The 23061-nt window shown below is 42.2% G+C and overlaps 1 protein-coding gene across 1 annotated transcript in view; it reads left to right on the forward strand.

Moving 5' to 3' along the window:
* ptchd4 (patched domain containing 4) overlaps positions 1-16764 on the forward strand; it is a 32257-nt gene extending 15493 nt beyond the window's left edge. The window contains exon 3 of the mRNA XM_024422696.2: positions 14415-16764. Coding sequence (XP_024278464.2) covers positions 14415-16096 — 1682 coding nt within the window. The 3' untranslated portion in view covers positions 16097-16764. The remainder of the gene's footprint in view (positions 1-14414) is intronic.
* Positions 16765-23061: the final 6297 nt, after the last annotated feature.

Below are 23061 nucleotides of genomic sequence, written 5' to 3' on the forward strand. Positions count from 1 at the left end.
TAGTAGGCCTAGAAAACATTAAAAATCAATGAATCTGATGCAACAGATAAACTATTATTTCTTAACATTATTAGCGCAGCAATGCGCACAAGGCAGTAGGCTACGAAGGAATGTGCATTTGGCTACAGGACAATGAAAGTTGAAAACCAATAGAACATGAGAGAAATAAACTACTGGTTTCAATGGCATATGGAAGTCTGTATAAATAATTGCCTCCACCGATATGGTAGGATTTTGCCTTGGCGACTTTGACGTAAGGTAAAACATGACTCATAATATGTAGCAAAACGTTCAGGTTTCAAACAATTAAGTTGCTATATGTTTTCAAAATGCATACTGCCTCCAGCATACTGCCTCCAATTACCAGTTGAGAAAAACAAATATTAGCAATTAATCGAGGCCCCAGAAATATTTTTAACACATGATTGCATTAAGAATGACTGCGCAATGACTGGGCTTATAAAAGCGCTGGTTGGCAGATTTTCCGCTAGAAGGCACTGTACATACCGAACATGCACACACAGCTTCTCTAACATCAGATAGATACAGTGGGATGTCCCTCAGCGAAGTTGCCTCTCTATTTTTTTTTTTACAAATGATTTGCCACTCGTCATACACTCCTCATACACAAAGCTAGAATGACTACTATACATGACCAAAAGAATGTGCACACTTGCTCGTCTAACATCTCATTCCCAAATCATGGACATTATGGAAGTTGATTCCCCTTTGCTGCTATAACAGCCTCCACTCTTCTGGGAAGGCCTTCCACTAGATGTTGGAACATTGCTGCGGGGACTTGCTTCTATTCAGCCACAAGAGCATTGGTTAGGTCGGGGTCCTGATGTTGGCCGATGTCGGCCTGGCTCGCAGTCGGTGTTCCAAGGGTTGACAAGAGATGAACTGTTCTCTTCTAGTTTTCATGAGAAGTATTGCTCTAATGGAATTTCCAGATTGTCATAATCAATTACAATTCAGCTCAGACAACCATATATATGCCACCAGGGACTTCACAGTCCCCAAATCCAAAGGGAATTCACGGGAACGCACAGTATTATACAGATCCTTCCATCTCCAATTACTCAGGAAAACAGCAAAATTGCCTTAAAAAAAAAGATTAAACAACATTTCATGGAACGGCAGGGACTGTGAGGACACAGGCACGCACGCACACACACACACACACAGACACTGCAACACACATTATTTTGCTGGTGTTGTATTGTTTGTACTATCATTTCTGTTGTTGTTGTATTGTTTTTATAGTGTTCTATTAATGAATGTGTGTGACTGTCCTTGTCTATCAGTATATATGTGTTTTGTTACTTGTCAGGTTTTATGTTTTGTGTGGACCCCAGGAAGAATTAACCAATGAACACACTCTCTCCCTCTTCCACTCTCACGGTTTTCTGTATATGAAAGAGAGTCAGACCAAAATGCGGCGTGGCTATTGCGATCCATGTTTAATGAAACAAAGTAAACACGATCAAATACAAAAACAAATAAACGTAAAACCAAAACAGCCTAATACTGGTACAAAGTAACACAGAGACAGGAACAAGGACAATCACCCACCAAAACCCAACACCAAACAGGCTACCTAAATATGGTTCCCAATCAGAGACAATGACGAACACCTGCCTCTGATTGAGAACCATATCAGGCCATACATAGAACTAGACAAACTAGACATGTAACATAGAATGCCCACTCAGCTCACACCCTGACCAACCAAAACATAGAAACATACAAAGCAAACTATGGTCAGGGTGTGACACAAACACAAACACACACACACATACACACAGAGAGAGAAAGATTCACACAAACTTAATGTATCTTGCAGAGCAAACCAAAATATATACATTTAGTGGATAGGAAAGTGTATGTGTTGAACAAAACCTATTGATCTGCTCCAAGGAGAGCGAAAAATATTCAGGAAGACATTAGATACATTCTGATAGAGCTGCTTATCACTAATGTCCTCAAGCATGACATATTACATGTCATTAAGCTAGCAGCTATTTCATTTCCCATTGCCGTGTTGGACCAGGAAGCAGAGAGATTTCAGGGCAATGTGGCAGCAACCTAAGTTAGAATGGCATTTCCATGTTCACCCAGGCAGAGAGAGAAACCACTCACCATGCAATATGGTTAGATGATGCATACTTTCCTCTACCTGAACTTTTACCAATACAGTACTTGGGTCTGTATGTTTTGCCCAAATTCATTCACTTCTTAACTTTGGTTTTATGCCTGTCTAAATACATAATAAACTCAGAGAGAGGAGCAGTTTGTCAAATGTCTCTTTTCTGTATGTTCTTACCATTTACTCCAGTTTACAGCAGTAAGAATTAGCCAGATGCTGTTTTAAGTGATCTGCTTTGTGGTAAGTGAGAAGGCTGGGGAGGAAGCGACTTTATAGATGAGAATCAATGCAGTGGTATGTATGTTAGGGTAATCCATCTTTAATTGAACTGTTAGCAGGAAATGTACTTTGACTTAACAGATCTGTTCCTTCCAGGTCTATAGTTCTATTGGCCTCTCAAGACAGATTGCCAAGTTCACAAGACAACAGCTTCCATGTTTTGTGTCTAGATGTCAATGGATAATAAAATTGTATTCTGTTCCATTCTATTCTAGACAAATAACTATGTTGATACTGTACGTTTTATAGTCGGTTTCACCAATTACTTTTTGAGAACGTTTCAAACAAGTCATCTTAAATCCCCCATTGTTCCCACATGTCACTTGCTGTGGTGAAATCGTGTCATCTCTTGTGGATATGTCTGAATAGCTCCTTTATTTGGTCATCTCAGAAGTGGAAGCTTTAAATGAAAAGCAGTAATGTAACCAGAGACTGCTGAGGCAATCATTAAGACTCTCCACCCCATGCAGCACAGTATGACATCTTAGAGCACCAGTTTCAATCAAACTGAATCCAATGAATTGCTCTTAAATGTATATGACCCAAACACTCTGCCCAATGGCCCATAACTGGACTACTTTTTTTCAGTAGCTCCGTAAAATGTTTACAAGTGAGAAACTGTTTTGTGTGTTATGGTCCATTATCCATTATCCTAATCAGGTTTGATGCTTAGCTGATATTGTCACTGTTACTGTAATGCCATCCTATGACCCATAGTTGCACATTTAAGGTGATTGTCCGTCTTACCATAAAATTATCAGATAGGTCATTTACACAGGCACGCAGGCACACACACACACTCACTCACTCACTCCCTCACACACACTCTCACAATTCAATTGTTTCTGGATTGGTGTATGGCTGGAATGAAATTACCGGAATCAAATGTCCATTAGAAACTGGGTGGTTCGAGCCCTGAATGCTGATTGGCTGACAGCCGTGGTATATCAGACCGTATACCACGGGTATGACAAAACACTTCATTTTAACACTCTAATTATGTTGGTAAACAGTTTTTAATAGCAATAAGGCACCTCGGGGATTTGTGATATATGGCCAATATACCACGGCTAAGGGCTGTGTCCAGGCATTCCACGTCGCGTCATCACTAAGAACAACCCTATATTGGCCATATACCACACCCCCTGGGCCTTATTGCTTAAATAGAAACTGATATACTTTGTATTCCCTCAGGAATGTAATGACCCACTGCACAGATACTGAGATATTTTCTAATTGCACACAAATACACAGACCCAAAGTAAAGAGGGTTTCTTCTCCTCCTGTGAATTTCTTATTCAGCAGCCAGGAACACAAAGCTTAAACAATTCATGTTAAGTAGTGTTTTTCCAGGAAGAGAAACTTCAAAATGCAAATGACTAAATTAGCTGTTCCATTTCTCTTGGAATGTTTCAGAATCCATTTCTGCAGAACACGACTCCTGGTGGTATTACTGAAATGACATAACTGGCTTTACCGGATTGATCTGACTCATGTGTGTGCTCACATTTGTAAATATCATTTATCACCTTTTAATCAAACTCAGAGGCACAAGTCAGAGTAATTGATTTAGGATGATCTGGGTATGGATCAGAATCCACATAAGTATGAAATGGATTTGATCCATCCAGAGAAATAATGATTATAACTGTATCTATGTTTGACAGATACATGTAGATATGCATAGACAGAGATCCACCATTCTGCCCCTTATACAGTATGTCATGTTATAGAGCAGTTCTATGTTCATCAAAAGCAGTCTCAGTCAGATCAATAGAACTAATTCATTGATTACAATGAGACAGTTACTATTTGTATTTTGTTCTGCCTTGTTAATTAACACCCCAGTTCAACACTATGATGAATATCATACATTTCTAATGTTGTTTCTCACTCAAATAAAGTTCCATAGCCAAATCGTGCAGTTTTGCAGGGGACCTATTTTTTTCCCTCATCCATTTAATTTGTTTTTATTCGTCTCCCATTTAAACTCCAACAGTAATTCATGATTTCCTTTGCGTTCCTGAAGTATCATAAATGCAGGACCCATCACACTCCTATTAGGAATCTGAAGATTCACTGCAGAAATATAGTTACCAGCTGAGCAAACTTGGCCACCTTTGGGTTTTTAGATTAGCTCTCAACGGACAAACAGAAAGAAAACAAAAAGAGCCAGAAAATAAAACAATATTCTCAGATTGTCTTTTGTATCTTGTACATTTTAGCAAAGGAATTGGGAATTGTAGATGATTGACGAACCAAATGCAGTGAAAGCTCATATCTTTATTTACCCATGGTGGCTGTTACAGTCAGCGGGTGACACATGTTTTCATATCTTTCATGTGTTTTCCACCATGCTGCAGGTTTAAGGAATAGACTGGTATTAGTACCTATATGTGTGTGTGTGTGTCTCTTACATCCTTCCACCTCTGACCATTAGCAGTGAGTTTCTCCAGATGGCTGGGCCTCCCCTCTCCATGCCTCAGGGCAGGCAGTCGGTAGATTAGGCTGTGCTGTGCTATGCTGTCTGGAACCACATGTGATGCCCATGTGTAGGCTAGCTAGGCTGACTTGTGTTTGTGTGTCTGTTATCAGGGCTTCCCTCTCTCATTTATATAGTATTGTAGGCTATACTCATTGCATCTGTAATCCACTGCAGAGGGATTAGCTCACCTACAGAGAGAACGACTGCTGCTAACTAGGCCACGATTTGGAAAAAATGTATATTTCAGAGTAGACAGCATTGGGAAACCAGTATCTGTAGCTTAACGAATTCCTATTGAAAGACATGTTTCAAAAGTCTAGCAAGAGCTAGTTTGTTGCTCATAGGGAAATAAAAATGATACAAACAGATTATAAAGTTGGTCATTATCTAAACACCTGGTTTTATTTTAGATTTTGTCAGGATATTGATTTGACATTAGTTTACTTCGATGTAGGTAAACTATACTCCGCAAAGCCACATTCTTTATTACATACCACTACTCATCTGTCTTTTTATCAAGTTTGATACATTCTCGAAGAAAGCAGAGCTATCTTTCCAATGTTTGCTCTGTCACATCACCTGTGAAAAATGTATGCGAATAAAAAATCAATGGCGAGGTGTTTTCCTCATCTGAGATTGATGTGTTTTCTGCCTGTATGCCATTGAAGTTTAAGAGCTGTAATTTGGTTTAATGACGGGCTGATGCGACTCCGGCTCTGGGATGAGGCCTCCCTCCTGCCAATAATTGTTCCAAGTCCTTTGTCGTGCCTGAAATGGTCCACCAGAGGCCTTTGACAAACTGCCCCCTCAAGCTCAGTGGGATGTTGTACCTGTCTGGGAGCTGCAGTGGAAATGAGGTACAACCTTTCATCTAACCGCCTCCTCCTGAGATACCGTTGGCTACTGCCGCATGGCACGCTGCTCCGCTTCGGAGATCGGGACGGCAGGTAGCCTAGCGGTTAGAGAGGCAAGCCAGCAAAGGGTTGCCAGTTTGAATCCTGCGTCCGGAAGGAAAATTCTGCCAGGAAGTGAGCTGGCAACCGGAGGGTTGCAATTATCAAATCCTAGATACCATTGCCTGAAGTTTTGTAGTTGAGCAAGGCACTTAACCAAAAACCTGTATGTGTCTTTCGAAGGGGTTGGGCTAAAAGTGGAAGTCACATTTCAGTTTGAACTGACAATTGACAAATAAAGTGATCTTATTCTTAACGTGAATGTCCTCTCGCCATCCGGAACAGAATGTACGGTGCCAGGCAGCATCGTGAGAATGGGACGTTTAGATAATGTCTGGGATTTCAATAAAGTGCCTGTCTCCTCCTGAGAGAGCATGGCAGGTGGGCCTCCCTATAGCCCAGGGAATGGCAACTTTGATGGGGGTGGGAGACAGTTTTACAGCAAATTCCCTGCAATTCTACACATTTTGCCATAGGGTGGAGGCAAATGTTTGATAACTGATGATCAATGGGCCCCACCCCGGGCGGTAGTTCGACCATGCTTACTACAAGTTTCGATAGTTGGCCGCTAGACTAACTTACCAATATGAAATGTTTTTGCTGACATAGGCTAATTAAGTGACTGATGATGCACAACCAAATTTTGAAATTGAACCTTGTGTATTCTATTATTCTAACTCTCAACAGTAAATTGTATTGGTCTGCAGACTTACAAAAGGGTTGCCCATCCCTGCTGTAGCCTATTCCTCTTGACTCTGAATGTACTGAGATGGCTTGTCCTGACGATCACAATGTGTCCGACTGTATGGCTAGCGGTTGTCTGTCCCAGTCATTAAAATGTGATTGTGAAGGATAAAGAGGCACTGGTTTTGCTTTTATTGTTTTATTGGCAGAAGCCATGCTAGGCCTTCCACACATACTGTACTGTATGTTCTGCCAACAGTATGGCTCTACAGCCCATGAGGGACATGTCTGGGAAGGCCTGTGTGCAGTTACAAGCGTGCTGTAAGCTACAATTTGGCTTTTCAGTTTTGAACCGTCTGAAAATAACGTTCTCTGTCTAGGGGAAAGCTGATATAGCATTGAACAGTCATGGTTTCAGACTTGTGTATTGGGTTTTTCACCTCATGTTTGATTGAGGAGTTTGGGTTCTTTCAGACATTGCTTGTCAGACATTGTTTACATAGTGAATGTGAAAGTGTCTCCTGAACTATTCGAGGTTGCTCTGCCTGAATGAAGATCACAGTCATGAATATGTTGTTTCTGAAAGTTCTCTCATCCCTTAATTTGAATTCTGTTACATTCCCTGTTTACTATGTTGTTTCTCGCTAGCCGTTTACACTCGTAACCGTATTCTGGTTGAAAATGGCAGATTTGGGCACTGATAAGCACCTAATTGGAACGCAGTGGCTATGAATGATGTCACAGCGCTGTATGGGTTTTGACTGACAGCCGTTCTGAACGTGAGCACCGCGTGCCGCAAGAGGTTCAACCCACACTGTCAGAACTTAGCTAGTCGTGTTGGCAATCGAACAAGCTTTCAAATGATGCCCACGTCACACAGATTGCAATTTATAATGGGCAGTTTTTGGATTGCGTAAACAACAGAAGTAACTGTGTGATGGCGTGCATGCAGCAGAGTTGTCTTCCAAACAAAACAACTACAAGTGTGCTTGCTGTAGTTCCTCAACAGCATAGCTAGGAGAGCTCCAAAAAGCACCTTATAGTTGAAGACTCTTCTTTGAGTCATAAAAGTGTATTGAAATTACTTAGGAACTGTGCACACTTTGGAGAGGTGTGTGGCCACTTGGAGACACCAGTAAGTCCTCTTACTCAAACCCTTGCAATTGTTTTGTCTTATGTTATGTCCACACATTTTCCTGGAATATTCTCATCATATTACTGAATGTATCCAATTTTGTTATCTAATGCTGTGTAAAGTACAGTACATGTAAAATACACATAAAATCAACAGTGTGATGTTTGGATCTTGTCTCAGGTGAACTGTTGTGTCCTCAACTTTGGTCTAATAATTTATCTGTAATCTCCGAACTTTTCCCTTTCAATTGATACCATGCTTATGCATATGCTTTTCATATTTCTTCCGTAAGATATATTTCCATTTAGCCCTATCCATATAGGCCAATTCCCACAAGTGTAAAGGGTTTAAGTAGCCTCAAAGTAAGCCTCAAAGTAGTCAAGGTGAAACTGTAATCTTCCAAGTGTGTATTCATTAAACAGTATTATATCAGTACGATCAAGTTTTTGCCCAGAGGCAGAAATGGATGGAATGCAATCCCAAAAGGGTCTTGTTCTTCACTTTGTTCAGAAGTCTACCTGTACAGAATGATGAGAAACAAAAGGAGAGCAATTCCTCATGTGCTCAATTATTTATCATATTTTGCCTACAACCTATGTTACTGGTGAGCTATCAAATCAAATTGTATTGGTCACACAGACATGGTGAGCAGATGTTATTGCGAGTGTAGCGAAATGCTTGTACCAGCTTCCATAGTCCTGCATTCTGTGTTTCAAACAGCGAAGACTGATACCACCATACCTCAGAGCGAGTCACTTTAAAAAAAAAAAAAAGATTAAATCCCCAGTGAGCATGCAGACATGGTGTCAGAAGGAGGCAGAGCAGCAGACTTGTATGAATGAAGCAGCCAGCAGTGATCCTGACCTCGGACAGCCTGGCACTACTAGAATGCAACAGTGATCCTGACCTCGGACAGCCTGGCACTACTAGAATGCAACAGTGATCCTGACCTCGGACAGCCTGGCACTACTAGAATGCAACAGTGATCCTGACCTCGGACAGCCTGGCACTACTAGAATGCAACAGTGATCCTGACCTCGGACAGCCTGGCACTACTAGAATGCAACAGTGATCCTGACCTCGGACAGCCTGGCACTACTAGAATGCAACAGTGATCCTGACCTCGGACAGCCTGGCACTACTAGAATGCAACAGTGATCCTGACCTCGGACAGCCTGGCACTACTAGAATGCAACAGTGATTCATAGATCCATGCAGGAGACAAACACATTTGTGTCCTCAAGCCTACTTATGGCCTACTTCACATTTACAGTAGCTAACGAATAAAGCATTTTAGCAGCATCTGAGGGGAGTGATAACATACACTGTGTTTATCAGAGCCGCTTCTGTTTCTGACTGATGTTGTTGTTGCATAGGACCGACCGGCTGAGTCACAAGCACCAGTTTATACTGCGCCTTCTAATGCCTCTCTGCACGTGTATTATTTAACCCAATCATTCATGTAACTGGAGTTTAATGATAAAGGACCTGTCAGGGGTTCAGTGGAGTGGAAAGTGTGTCACTTTGGTCTGTGTATGGAGGCTCATTCAGTCCCATTTCTGTTAAGAGAGAGAGCGAGAGCCCAGGGATGCCCCTGATGATGATGCAGAGGATTAGCCAGAAGTCCTATAGAGTCTGATCCTGTCTGTGCCTGCAGGCTATTTCCTGGGTATTAGGCCTCAGAGACTCTAGCCTACAAACTCTGTCATGTAATCTCAATGTACAGTATATACCTAGTATTCATATATTCATGGTAGGCATGGATTTCTGCGCCGTACAGCTCGAATTCAAAATAGCCCTAACTGTATAATTTTTTTATTGTGTCTGAGTGGAAATCCTGTCCCTGTCAGCCTGACTGATTTTGTATGTTGTATATGCACATAATAATATATTTATTTTAGATAGTGCTTTTCATTACAAAGAGAATTTCAAAGATGCTGTAAAAAAAATGTGTTTTTAAATTATGTATTTTTCTGGCAGGTCTTTGGTGACATCAGACCAAGGCTTTGGTAACAGAGTTTGTTTTCGCAGTCATTCTAGTGGAGATATTATCTGGGGATATTTTACCAGATGGGCCCAACACTATCATCCATTCCCCACCTGCAACTCATAAATCACGTTAATGTAACCCAGGGTTTTTCCAATCATACCCAGAAATGCCATGTGTTTTCATGTCAGATATGTAGGAAATAGCGGCAGATATGCAGGAAATAAAGAAAGGCGCCGGATGGGATTGTTGCCGATTTACGCGTTCCTAACCAATTGTGCTATTTTGTGTCTTTTCTCTTTGTTTGTAACTTATTTTGTACATAATCATGATGCTACCTTCTCTCATGACCGAAAAGAGCTTCTGGATATCAAAACAGCGATTACTCACCTCGAACTGGACAAAGATGGGTTTTTTATGAGTCTGACGCATCGGATATAATGTTGCTCCCAGACAAGGCCCAAATCCCTGTCATTTGCATGAAGAAAATAAGGAAATACAGTGGGCGGAGATCAGGGTGCCTTGTGAAAATTCGTCGGCGAGTGGGCCAAAGTGCAATCACTGGTGAATAAACTGGATCAGCTCCATTCGAGACTATCCTACCAACAGGACATTAAAAACTGTAATATCTTATGTTTCACCGAATCGTGGCTGAACAACGACACGGATAATATACAGTTGTTTGGGTTTTCCGTGCATCGGCAGGACAGAACAGCTATGTCCGGTAAGGCGAGGGGTGGGGGTGGTGGTCTATTTGTCAATAACAGCTGGTGCGCAACGTCTTATATTAAGTTAGTCTTGAGGTATTGCTCGCCTGAGGTAGAGTATTTCATGATAAGCTGTAGACCACACTATCTACCAAGAGAGTTTTCATCTATATTTTTCGTAGCTGTCTATTTACCACCACAAACCGACGCTGGCACTAAGACCGCACTCGAAAAGCTATATAAAGCCATAAGCAAATAATAAAATACTCATCCAGAAGCGGCCCTCCTAGTGTCTGGGGACTTTAATGCAGGCAAACTTAAATCTGTTTTACCTCATTTTTACCAACATATCACATGTGTGACCAGAGGCAAAAAACTCTAGACCGCCTTTACTCCACACACAGAGAGGCATACAAAGCTCCCCCTAGCCCTTCATTTGGAAAATTGAACCATAATTCCATCCTCCTGATTCCTGCTTACAAGCTAAAACTAAAGCAGGAAGTACCAGTTGCTCGCTCAGTACGGAAGTGGTCAGATGACGCAGATGGTACGCTACCGAACTGTTTTGCTAGTACAAACTGGAATATTTTCAATACAGGACTAAGATTGAATCCTACAACACCGGCTCTGATGCTTGTCAGATGTGGCAGGGCTTACAAACTATTAAAGAATGTAAAGGGAAACCCAGCTGCCTACCAGATGGGCTAAATGCCTTTTATGCTTGCTTCAAGGCAAGCAGACCACCATAGTCCCTGTGCCCAATAATGCGAAGTTAACCTGCCTAAGTGACTACCTCCTCGTAGCACTCACATCGGTAGCAATGAAGATCTTTCAAAGGCTGGTCATGGCTCACATCAACACCATCATCTGGGAAACCCTAGACCCACTTAAATTTGCATACCGCCCCAAAAGATCCACAGATGACGCAATCTTAATCTGACTCCACACTGCCCTTTCACACCTGGACAAAAGTAACAGCTATGCGAGAATGCTGTTTATTGACTACAGCTCAGCGTTCAACACCATAGTGCCATCAAAGCTCATCACTAAGCTAAGGATGTTGGGACTAAACACCTCCCCCTGCAACTGGATCCTAGACTTCCTGACGGGCCACCCCCAATTAGTAAGGGTAGGCAACAACACATCTGCCACACTGATCCTCAACATGAGGGCCCCTCAGGGGTGCATGATTAGTCCCCTCCTGTATTACCTGTTCACCCATGACTGTGTGGGCAAGCGCGACTCTAACACTATCGATGAGGCAGCCTATAGGGAGGAGGTCAGAGACCTGGTGTGGTGCCAGGACAACAACCTCTCCCTCAATGTGAGCAAGACAAAGGAGCTGATCGTTAACTACAGGAAAAGGATGGCCGAACACGCCCCCATTCACATCGACATGGCTGTAGTGGAGCGAGTCGAGAGTTTCAAGTTCCTTGGTGTCCACATCACCACCAAACTATCAGGGTCCAAACACAAGTCCTGAAGAGGGCACGACAAAGCCTTTTGCCCCTCAGGAGACTGAAAAGATTTGGCATGGGTCCCCAGATACTCAAACAGTTCTACAGCTGCACCATCGAGAGCATCCTGACCGGTTGCATCACCTCCTGGTATGGCAACTGCTCAGCATCCGACCGTAAGGCGCTACAGTGGGTAGTGCATACAGCCCAGTACATCACTGATGCAAATCTTCCTGCCATCCAGGACCTATATACTAGGTGTGTTTAGAGGGAGGCCCAAAAAATTGTCAAACACTCCAGTCACCCAAGTCACAGACTGTTCTCTCTTCTACCTCGTGGCAAGCGGTACCGGAGCGCCAAGTCTAGTTACAAAAGTCTCCTTAACAGTTCTTACCCCCAAGCCATAAGCCTGCTGAACAATTATTCAAATGGCCACCCAGTCTTTTATGCTCGCTTCGAGGCAGCAACACTGAAGTATGCATGAGAGCACCAGCTGTCCCAGACGACTGTGTGATCACGCTCTCCGTAGCCGATGTGAGCAAGACCTTTAAACAGGTCAACATACACAAGGCCATGGGGCCAGATGGATTACCAGGATGTGTACTCCGAGCATGAGCGGACCAACTGGCAAATGTCTTCACTGACATTTTCAACCTCTCCCTCACCGAGTCTGTAATATCTACATGTTTCAAGCAGACCACCATAGTCCCTGTGCCCAAGAAAGCGAAGATAATTAACCTGTCTAAATGACTACCTTCTCGTAGCACTCATGTCGGTAGCCATGAAGTTCTTTCAAAGGATGGTCATGGCTCACATCAACACCATCACCATCACCCGGAAACTCTAGACCCACTTCAATTAATCAAATGGCCACCCGGACTATTGGCATTGACACAGCCCCTTTATTTATTTTTTGGATAACTGCTGCATGTACTGTATGCAGCCTGAATTTCCCACACACACCTTCTAAATGAACTGACAATAATTCATTGACTTGTACCACAGCTTAGGTTACGTTTTTTTCTTCCCCTTGTCAAATGTATGACGCCGTTGAGAGCAAGGACCCAACCATGGAGATTTTGAAGGAAGTATTTTAAACAGTGTGGAACACATCATGAAGATGGGCCAAATCAACCACTCCCACTGAAATATTTAGGAGATGGAAAAGTGTTACATTTATTATATTGTTCAAAAGCCAACACATTCACGGCAGGCAGCGCCCAGACAGTAATATGGCTGTGACCCGTCACTACAGTGTGTGTGTGTGTGTGTGTGTGGGGGGGGTGAATATGGAGCATATCCCCTGAGTGCGTCTATTTACGGCTCTTTTTATAGCCCATGAGCAATCCCACAGATTTAACTTGTGTATTTTTGCATTTAAAGGGGCAATCTGCAGTTGCTACATCAATTTTTGGATTAGTTAATGATATGATGATGATACACCTCACATGCGACTCATAATAAGACTAAGCAATTAGCGTATTGAAATGTGTATCCGATTCCATAAAATGAATAGGAAAATGCAAGGAGACTATGGTTGAGTTACAGTAATAGGCAATCAAGAAATGTCTGAGAATTTAATTCTAAATACAAGTGTCTTTAAATAATTTGTCAAATGAATGGATTCACATACAAGGCATAAAGATTAAGTTACAAAGCATTAACAAGCATTACTAGGCATTATTCTAAGAATGATCCGAGAGATGTCTACTAGGCCAGAGGCCTAGAAGCCTAGGAAATGAGAATTGATCATACAACCTTCCTCCATGTACTGGATACAGTATAAGAGACGGAACAAAGGCATTTAATTCCATTTATAACATCTAAAGGTGTAACCTTTTCGACCCAAAACCCACAACCTTTGACCAATCAAACAATACCAAGTTTAGAGTAACCTGACCACCAAGGCCCAATCTCCACAGGGTGTCACAGCATCTAAAGGCTTGTGTGGGGGGCGAGACCAATGGAAATAAGACAGGATTCCTTTTTATAGAGTCATTTAGAGTTCACCCTGTACAGAAATATAAGTTACCACAGAGATCATACATAGCATCAGAGTTATCCTCAGTGAACACATTTCAGATAGATACCAGACATGAATACTATAGTACTTTTCTATCACACATACAGTATCCAGAGGACTGGCTATTGAAACAGAGAGATACATTGTGGCCCCTCCGAGGTGGAAAGGCTGACTAGTTTGGCTTGGGCGTTGTCCGTTATGTTTTCCTTGTTGTTCCTGGACCATTTGCCATGTATTACCAGGTAACAGAGTTTAGGGTCGAGCCTACAAAAGTAAATGTAAACAAATGCTTTATAGCATCAAAACATGGTTAAAACTATAATTTTGATATCATGGATGGTTCATTCTTGCATCCATAGCCGTTTTTAAGAATTTTACTGAAACGGGCGAAATAACGCTTTATTATTTTATCTGCTGATTGCTGCTTTAAATATTTTACTTCAGTATTACAATGCATGTGCTATATGGTATCATTTTAAAACTGATAAACAGAAATTGACTAATGTGTATTCACGTGCATTGGCATTGACAAAGTATGTGTTCCTGTCATTTCAGGTCATGGAACCAAAGGAGTGTTTGAGCTCCTGGCGGGCTGGCGAAGAACTCGAGAAAGCCTTCCCTTCAAGGAACGCGTGGCAGACGCCTTCGCCGACGTGATGGTGTGCTATACCATGACCAGTTCCCTCTACATCATCACCTTCGGCATGGGTGCCAGTCCCTTCACCAACATTGAGTCGGTGAAGATCTTCTGCCAGAGCATGTGCGTGGCCGTCCTGGTCAACTACTTCTATGTGTTCTCCTTCTACGGTTCCTGCTTGGTGTTCGCTGGTCAGCTGGAGCAGAACCGCTACCACAGTGTGTTCTGCTGTAAGATCCCCTCAGTGGAGTACCTGGACCGTCAGCCCACCTGGTTCAAGACCATGATGAGCGACGGCCATGACCATGTCACGCACCACGAGGTCGTGCCCTACCACAACCACTTCATCCAGCACTTCCTGAGGGAGCATTACACGGAGTGGATCACCAACACCTATGTCAAGCCCTTCGTGGTCATCCTCTACCTGATCTACGCCTCCTTCTCCTTCATGGGATGTTTACAAATCAGTGATGGATCCAACATCGTCAACCTCCTAGCCAGCAACACGCCCAGTGTGTCCTATGCCACGACCCAGCAGAAGTACTTCAGTAACTACAGCCCTGTGATCGGCTTCTACATCTATGAGCCCATTGAGTACTGGAACTCCACGGTGCAGGAGCACCTCACAACGCTGAGCCACGGCTTCAACAAGATCTCCTGGATGGATAACTACTTTCAGTATCTGAAGGTGGTGAATGTGAGCGCCTCGACCAAAAGTGATTTCATCACCATCCTGCAGGGCTCCTTCCTGCGCAGCCCGGAGTATCAGCACTTCATGGAGGACATCATTCTGTCCAAGACAGATGGGGATGAAATGGAGATCATCGCGTCCAGGATGTACCTGGTGGCGCGGACCACAGAGAAGACACGGGAGGAGGTGGTAGAACTGCTGGAGAGGCTCCGCCCCCTTTCGCTCATCAACAATATCAAGTTCATCGTCTTCAACCCCACCTTCGTCTACATGGACCGTTACAGCTCCTCTGTGGTCTCACCCATCCTCACATCGGCCTTCAGCGTGCTCACCATCCTCATCCTCACCTTCTTCCTGGTCATCAACCCTCTGGGGAACTTCTGGTTGATCCTGACCGTCACCTCCGTAGAGCTGGGGGTCCTGGGCCTCATGACCCTCTGGAATGTACACATGGACAGCATCTCTATCCTGTGCCTTATTTATACTCTCAACTTTGCCATGGATCACTGTGCACCCCACCTGTACACCTTCGTACTGGCCACGGAGCACACCAGGACCCAGTGCATTAAGATCTCGTTAGAGGAGCACGGGGCGGCCATTTTGCAAAACGCCTGCTGTTTCGTTATCGGGATGTTGCCCTTGGTGTTTGTGCCTTCCAATCTGACCTACACGCTGTTCAAGTGCTCCCTCCTCACCGCAGGCTGCACAGTGCTGCACTGTTTCGTCATCCTGCCTGTGTTTCTAACGTTTTTTCCCCCATCAAAAAAAAGGCACAAGAAGAAAAAACGGGCAAAACGGAAAGAGCGGGAGAGGGAGCGGGAGATGATGGAGAGGGAGAGAGTGAGGGAGAGGGAGGAGATAGAGTGCATTGAAGTCAGGGAGAACCCTGATCATGTGACTAACGTCTGAGAAGCCGTGTGTCGGTGAGCGGTAGCGGGACAGTCTTCAGTGATTGTTGGGTGAGGTGTTGGAAGCATGTCCTAAAGCGAGGGTGGCCATGTGTTGTAGCCCCTCAGAGAGCCAGAGGGGTCAAAAGCTGACCAGTCCTCAGAAGGAGGAGGGAGGGAGATATAGACCAGCAGCCATGACCCAGCTAGGCAGCCAGCAGCCATGCTGTCTAGAGTAGAGACCAGACCGGGTCAGACCCATAGATCAGCTACTCCTTCAGACTGGATGGGACAGTGTATCTTATCTGCACAGTCTGCAAACGGTTCCCTCTGCTGTTCATACAGACACTCTCACACAACCAGGAAGAAACTACAATATCATACATTTACTTACAGTGTAATGTGTAAGGGGATAATATATCTTATTCTAACAATTGTAAATCTACAGTATCGTGAGGAAAGTATGGTAGCATAAAAATGAGAGCAATGCGTACCTCCAAGGTTGGTGGTCAAAGTTATCTAAATTGTTTTCTACAATTTGTCATATTAAATCTTTTTATCATCTACACAGGCTTATACTACCCCCATCACAAAGACCCCATTATAGTATGATTAGTATGACAGGCAGACAGACAGACAGACAGGCAGGCAGACAGACAGACAGACAGACAGACAGACAGACAGACAGACAGACAGACAGACAGACAGACAGACAGACAGACAGACAGACAGACAGACAGACAGACAGACAGACAGACAGACAGACAGACAGACAGACAGACAGACAGACAGACGTATACATTTGAATTTGTTTGAGAGTACACAGAAATAAAGCATACCCACAGTAGATTCCATTCTTTCTTTCCGGTAAACACCCGTGCGAACAGCTGAACTGGGCAGATGGCGTACACTGTGTCCATTATGAAGAATTATCCTGCACATTGCATTGTGTGGATACAATTGTCAAGGTTAATTTTACAGGAAGACAGATATATCTGCTTTATTTCCATTCTCACATCTGTTCTTAGCCAACAATTAGAGTAGAACTGCAGCAAGGTACATAATCTAGGGCTTCATTCAGTCTGTATCCCTGAAGTGTTACAGATTGCACCATAGAAATGTAAAGGTCATTTCAGACTGAGCTGACATATGCAGCGTTTTATTGTGAATGCAGTCTCCGCTAACGCGGTAACATTGACTTTCAATTCCAATCACGCTGTAACTTCTGCGATACGGATTGAACAGATCCCTTAATAGAGTTAGGCATGTTCAGGAAATCATAGCAGGTGGCTTAACTAGGAGGGAAAAAGCAACTCTGAACTAGTAAAACCAAAAGGAGGAAGTACTGCAGAGGTTGAAGATCATACTGCCTTTCTAACTGGGCTAAGATATGAGGTGTCTCGAGAAATCATCAGAACATCATGGTTGGCAAGGCATCTTCAGTGTTTAACACGTTTCAGTGTCACACGTTTCAATGTCCCATGATTAAGAGGTGATTATGGATCATCATGAACAAAATAAATGATTGGGTGGGTTGGACACGACAGGTCATAATTTAATCAGAGATACATTGTTTCTTTTTGTTTGTGTGAAAGACTATGGTGCCAAATAATTTGAGTGGGAAAAAAATATGGGTGCCGATTTGTTGGTACGTGGATATTCTGTCAAATCAAATCATGATGTAAAAGACATCCTATTGGTTCAAACCTCAAAGTAATGCCATACATCACAATGATGCGTGTTTAAACAACCGTTGGTGATGTATATTAGCATTCCAATGGCTTTCATGGACCATTGCTTGATCTACTTTAGAAATCTCCAGAGAACATCAATATTCTCCTCTAGTAGCCTCTCTGCTATCCAGAATGGCCAGAGTGGAGTCCCTCTCCCCGTCTGAAAACCAAGCACATTATCAAGCTAAGTCTGATGATGCTGGATAAGATCTCTGTAAGGGCAGACACTCTCAAGGTCAGAATGCAGGAGATAGTCATCACTGACCTCTGATACGTCACCTTAGGGTGGTTTGTCGCATGTAACAGAATGCCTCTCATGTAAAAGGATGTGGCTGTCCGTAGGTTATTCTTAATTGAAAGTTATGACCTTGAGAGGGCATTGCTGTCTTTATGTGCTGCTTGAAAGGGACAAAGTACCTCTCAAAAAGGGCAATAAAAGCTATGAGGGCAGCTGAAGCAACTTTATGTGTGTTTGGACCAAAAGTTAGAGAAGCTTACAGGAGTAAAATGGTCAGTACAATTAACCATCTTGAAAGCAACATATTGAAGTAAAGAAGCGAAAAGCAGTTTCTGCTTCTGTATGAAACAGTAGCTCGCTAGTTATCAAGATAATGCCTTGACCTGCTCGTGGGCTTTCACACTCCTCCTTTAGTAAAATAAATGGGATGAAAAGGGTCCTCTCCCTCATGCAAGAAATCACCCTCCTCACAAAAGACTAATGACGGCCATTTTGTCTGAAAGTTAGCAATGAATGAATCTCTCACGTAAAAAAATGATGACAAGGTAAATCCCTAATTTCATTCTCAAATCTCTTATCCGTGGTGATGATTAATCCTAAGCGTTAAAGCCTAAATAGCAAGAGAGAATCTCATAACTTTTAACCAGACATAGTTACTCCAAAGTGATGGGTATAGGCTAGCTTCAAAACCTGCAACTGTTGGTGTCACTGCATTTTTGTAAAAGCCATGTCATGTATGTATAGTAAGAAGGTTTGAACATTTAATATAAAGGGGACAAATGCCAATTGAAATCATTGACTTCCCAAAATGACTGTGTACGCATGGCACTGTAATGTATTGATGCATGTATTTGATTTCTGTATATTTAGTCTGTGTATCCTTATTTTGCAACGCTGTTTTAACCCATGTTTGTTGTTTAAATGCATATTCTATAACATTTTGTGCCACAAAGTAACAAAATGTCCTTTATGTTCAACAAAACAGAAGCCAGAGGATCATATGTGTAATATAACTGTATATGATTTTTTTTAAAGATTTTCTATGAAAAAAAATTCTACGATATTAGATTTTTTTAAAGCTGAAATGTTCTTATAAAAAAGCAATAAAGGAAAAAAGGGTTGAACACAGTAATAAACTGCAGAATGTCAACAGTAAACTGAGTAGATCAACCTGTTGCACCTCCAGTGGACCTAAATGTTTGTGGTGCATCAACAAATGTAATACGTTCTCTATGGGGAGACTGTGGATTCTGCTTGTTTTCCTTGTTTGTTTCTTTGTTTATTCCTCACTACTTGGCCATTATATTACAGGGAGATATTGCAGCCTCTTTTTACTACACTGCAATTTTGTTTAGCTTGGTTGTGGTTATTTTCTTTCTATCAGAATAGTATGCAAAACAACAAACAATAATGACAAAGAATTGCAATGGTATATGCAGAACATGTCTACGACTGAGCTAAAAGGTTTGCTGTGCTGTTATGACCCGTACTTACATAACTACTGTTGAATTTTCAGATTACAATATCATTATACATGATCCATGAACATGCTTAACCCTCCAATAACTTTCAATGTTTTTTTTAGCTAGACACTCATGATACAGGATAGTCAATTCATCTTTTGAAGTACTCAGCTTGCTGTACTTGCTGTATACAAGCCATCTCTGGCGAAGCTATATTTAATGCTGTCTTTCTGAGTCTAGTATGTGTTCTAACGTGCCATTGACCATCACTTGTCTAACACTTCACTGTCTGCTCCACTGAGAAAGTCATTACCTCCACCAATGTTTCATTTACCAACCCCCTTGCTCATGGTTTTGTCTAACTCTTAAATCAGGCTGTCTAATGCAGTGATCTGTTGATGCTTATTGTATGTGTGGTAGGTTGTAATTTTGTCAGTCAGTCTGAGTGTCAACTCACTGTTCAGATCAGAACATGGTCATTGATTGATGACATCAGTGATGAGGTCATTATCTGAGGTTTGGTTTTGATGTGGTGTCTGATGCTCTGTGTGTGAATATAAAAACCCAAACACTGTTAACGAGTAGCAGGTGATAGGCGACTTGTTCTTATTTCACCTCACTTTTATACAAAGGATGGGCTTGAAACCTGATGCAGTTGCCAAGAAAACAATGTAATAAGAACATGTGTGAAACAACCAATGAACATGATGACTGATTTAGAATATTGCACAGCGAAGTGAGAATAACTCAAGCAGCAGATTAACTAAAGTCCCCCCCCTTGATACACCAGCATAGTTAAGTTTGCGTGTTCAGCTTGACCACAACACAACAGCATACACACATTGCAATAAGATTATGCAATTCTAAACTGTGGTTGAACAGGCATACTGTTCCAAAAGCACACATCAGAAATGTTAAGGCAGCAAGAACACACCCATGCCGTATTGTCTGTTATCCATTTCTACAATGGTTCTAGCCCAGACAATCTCTGCTCATTCAACAATTCTGTAGTTTATATTTGAAATGATCATACAGCGTTTCAACACCACACAACAATGTCAACATTTGACTACTGCAGTAGGATTTCCCCCCTTACATGAAGAGAGAAGGAAAAAGAAAACTATTGCATAAGGACTTGTGTGCCGTTTGGTGCTAGGGCAGCTTAACTACAATGCTACCAACATAGTGAACATGCATGTTAGGCATCTTTCAGAGACTGCATGGAGACAAAGTGCTCAGTGGGAAAGATAGAAAGTCTTGGGAGAATGATTTATGAGGATGTATTTGGGAGAAGTGTCTGGATTAGGTTTGAAAATGCCAAGGTCTGAGCCCTAAGTACTGTGGCTATGTACAGATGTAGGAACTTCATTTGAGCCAGTTTGCTACAGCAGGAACATAATCCTGCAACAGCAGGAAATGTCAATTATTTTGTGGATTATAATTAATGGACATTTTTGTAGGGGTTGATCATTTTTTTCTTAAGGTTAAGGGAAAATCAAGTCTGAAATTTGAATGTGGAAATTACAAACTTCAGAAGCCTTTTTAAACCTAAATACACTACAAGTTTTACTTTTCCTGCCTTGTATGGAGGTTTCTGTGCAACAGAGTGATCGAATTAAGATCCTACATCTGTATGTGTCATAATCTCTAAATTACATGGCTATGTGCACGTTATAAATTCATAAGCCTATGGGGTCCAGGATAGATGCACACAATTCATCTAGAATGGAATTACTCTTGATTTGACAAAATGGCCTGGCTGCATTGCCTTACTTTTCAATGCTTTATGTGTCTTTTACACAAAGAAACTGTTTGGATTGTGTTGAATGTGCTGTCGATGCCGTTGTCATCAAACTGTCCGACAGAGTTAAGAACTGGTGGTGGGTTGAGCTGACTGTATACCAGTGAATACATGTTGTTTGGAGTTGGATTGTGATTGTGACCATCAAGATTAAATGTTATGTTGGATATACATAGAATTTAGGTCCTGAATTAATCAAGCAGCTGGTGTAAGGATGTGGTTATGACAACAACTCTTGTTTGTGTAGTTAACACACCCTAATCCATAAAATTACACTTTATTTATTTATTTAAAACTTTTTTTTTTAAGTGCACGTTTTAGCTAATACGCTTATCCTATTATTTTTGTTTAAATTGTGGTATAAAGGGACTAAGGGGATTTCTCAATGTATAATCAACCCAAATGTAATCAATGTACTGTAGTGCAAAAATGGCCTGTCACCCATTAGGTCTTCTCTTGGTTCGGAGAAACTTTACTCCCTGCCTCAGACGCAGGTTGGCATTTACTGTCAATGATCTTGCCTTGGAGGGAGCTCTTTAGACTGGTCACTAGCTGGCACAGCCACAAAGTCATAGTTTAAACCTAACCCCAACCTTAACCCTAATCTTAACAGTAAAACTTTTGTTTTCATGAAATGTTAAGATACAACCAATATTGTCTTTGCATTTGGCCCATCTAGCAGAAATCACTTAGTTCTGCCTCCAGGCAAGATTCATGACAAACAACGTCAACCTGTGCCTCGGACCAACATAGAGGGAAGGATGCAGGGAGGAGGGAGAAACAGGGGTGTGAAGTGAACGATTCTGTAGGAACACTGGCTAATGACACTGTGATGACCACAATGTTCCTTCCTCATCAGTAGCGTAGGCAAGGGAGCCTTCAGACCAGGCCATTAGTGTATAACCATAATTTCTGACTGAATGGGCTTTCCTAGGCTCCAGTGCTGTGGTAGGTTATAGCTGTTAGAGCTGGCAGCAATCCCCTCTCTCTCTTTCCCTCTTTCCTTATCCTGTGGCAGCATGATAATATTTAAAATATTCAGATAACTGGAGAGGTAAGCCCTCATTTGAATCTCAAAAGATTTTAGTAGCTAGAGCAGGCAAGAAACTGTGATAGTCATTACAGAAGATGACTGCAAGCTGTCTGATTACTGCAGCTGTAGGATGACTCTCAACCCGCAACATATTTACTCCTAATGTTGTAGAGTTGTATCCAAACACCCAGAGTTTCCTCACACTCTTGTTTTTTCACCATAGACTTTATCTGAGAGGAGAAGTTGGCAGAATGAAGGGTGGTTTGTATTATGTGTTTGGTTTGTCTGTTTACTGTACTGTGTGCTGAGAGGGATATTCTTGGCTCCTCTTCCATGTCATAATCCTGTCTTGATTCTGCTTGGGCTTATTTGTGCTCTGTCTCTGGCTCTCTTTCCCTCATCACTGGCCTGTCTGTCTATCTGTCTGCATGGGCCGGTCTGGCTACTACAGCTTGTAGGTTGCTGATTCAATGAACTGCTCCGATTCTACACTGATGGTGGTGAAGTGCTTCTACCAAGTTATATAAGCTATCTGCAGTGATTTCTTCCCACTCACTTCCATCCTTTCTTCAAAGGGTGTCACCAGGGGTGGACTTAGTGATTTGGAGGCCCCAGGGCAGAGGCTAGTCTGAGGTTTTTATAGTAAAGATGTAATTTAATTGTAAAAATGTATTACCTTTTAATGTGCCATGAACACAACCAGTCATTATGTTTTCATC

This window comes from Oncorhynchus tshawytscha, linkage group LG05 (assembly GCF_018296145.1).
Source record: "Oncorhynchus tshawytscha isolate Ot180627B linkage group LG05, Otsh_v2.0, whole genome shotgun sequence".
Lineage (NCBI taxonomy): Eukaryota > Metazoa > Chordata > Actinopteri > Salmoniformes > Salmonidae > Oncorhynchus > Oncorhynchus tshawytscha.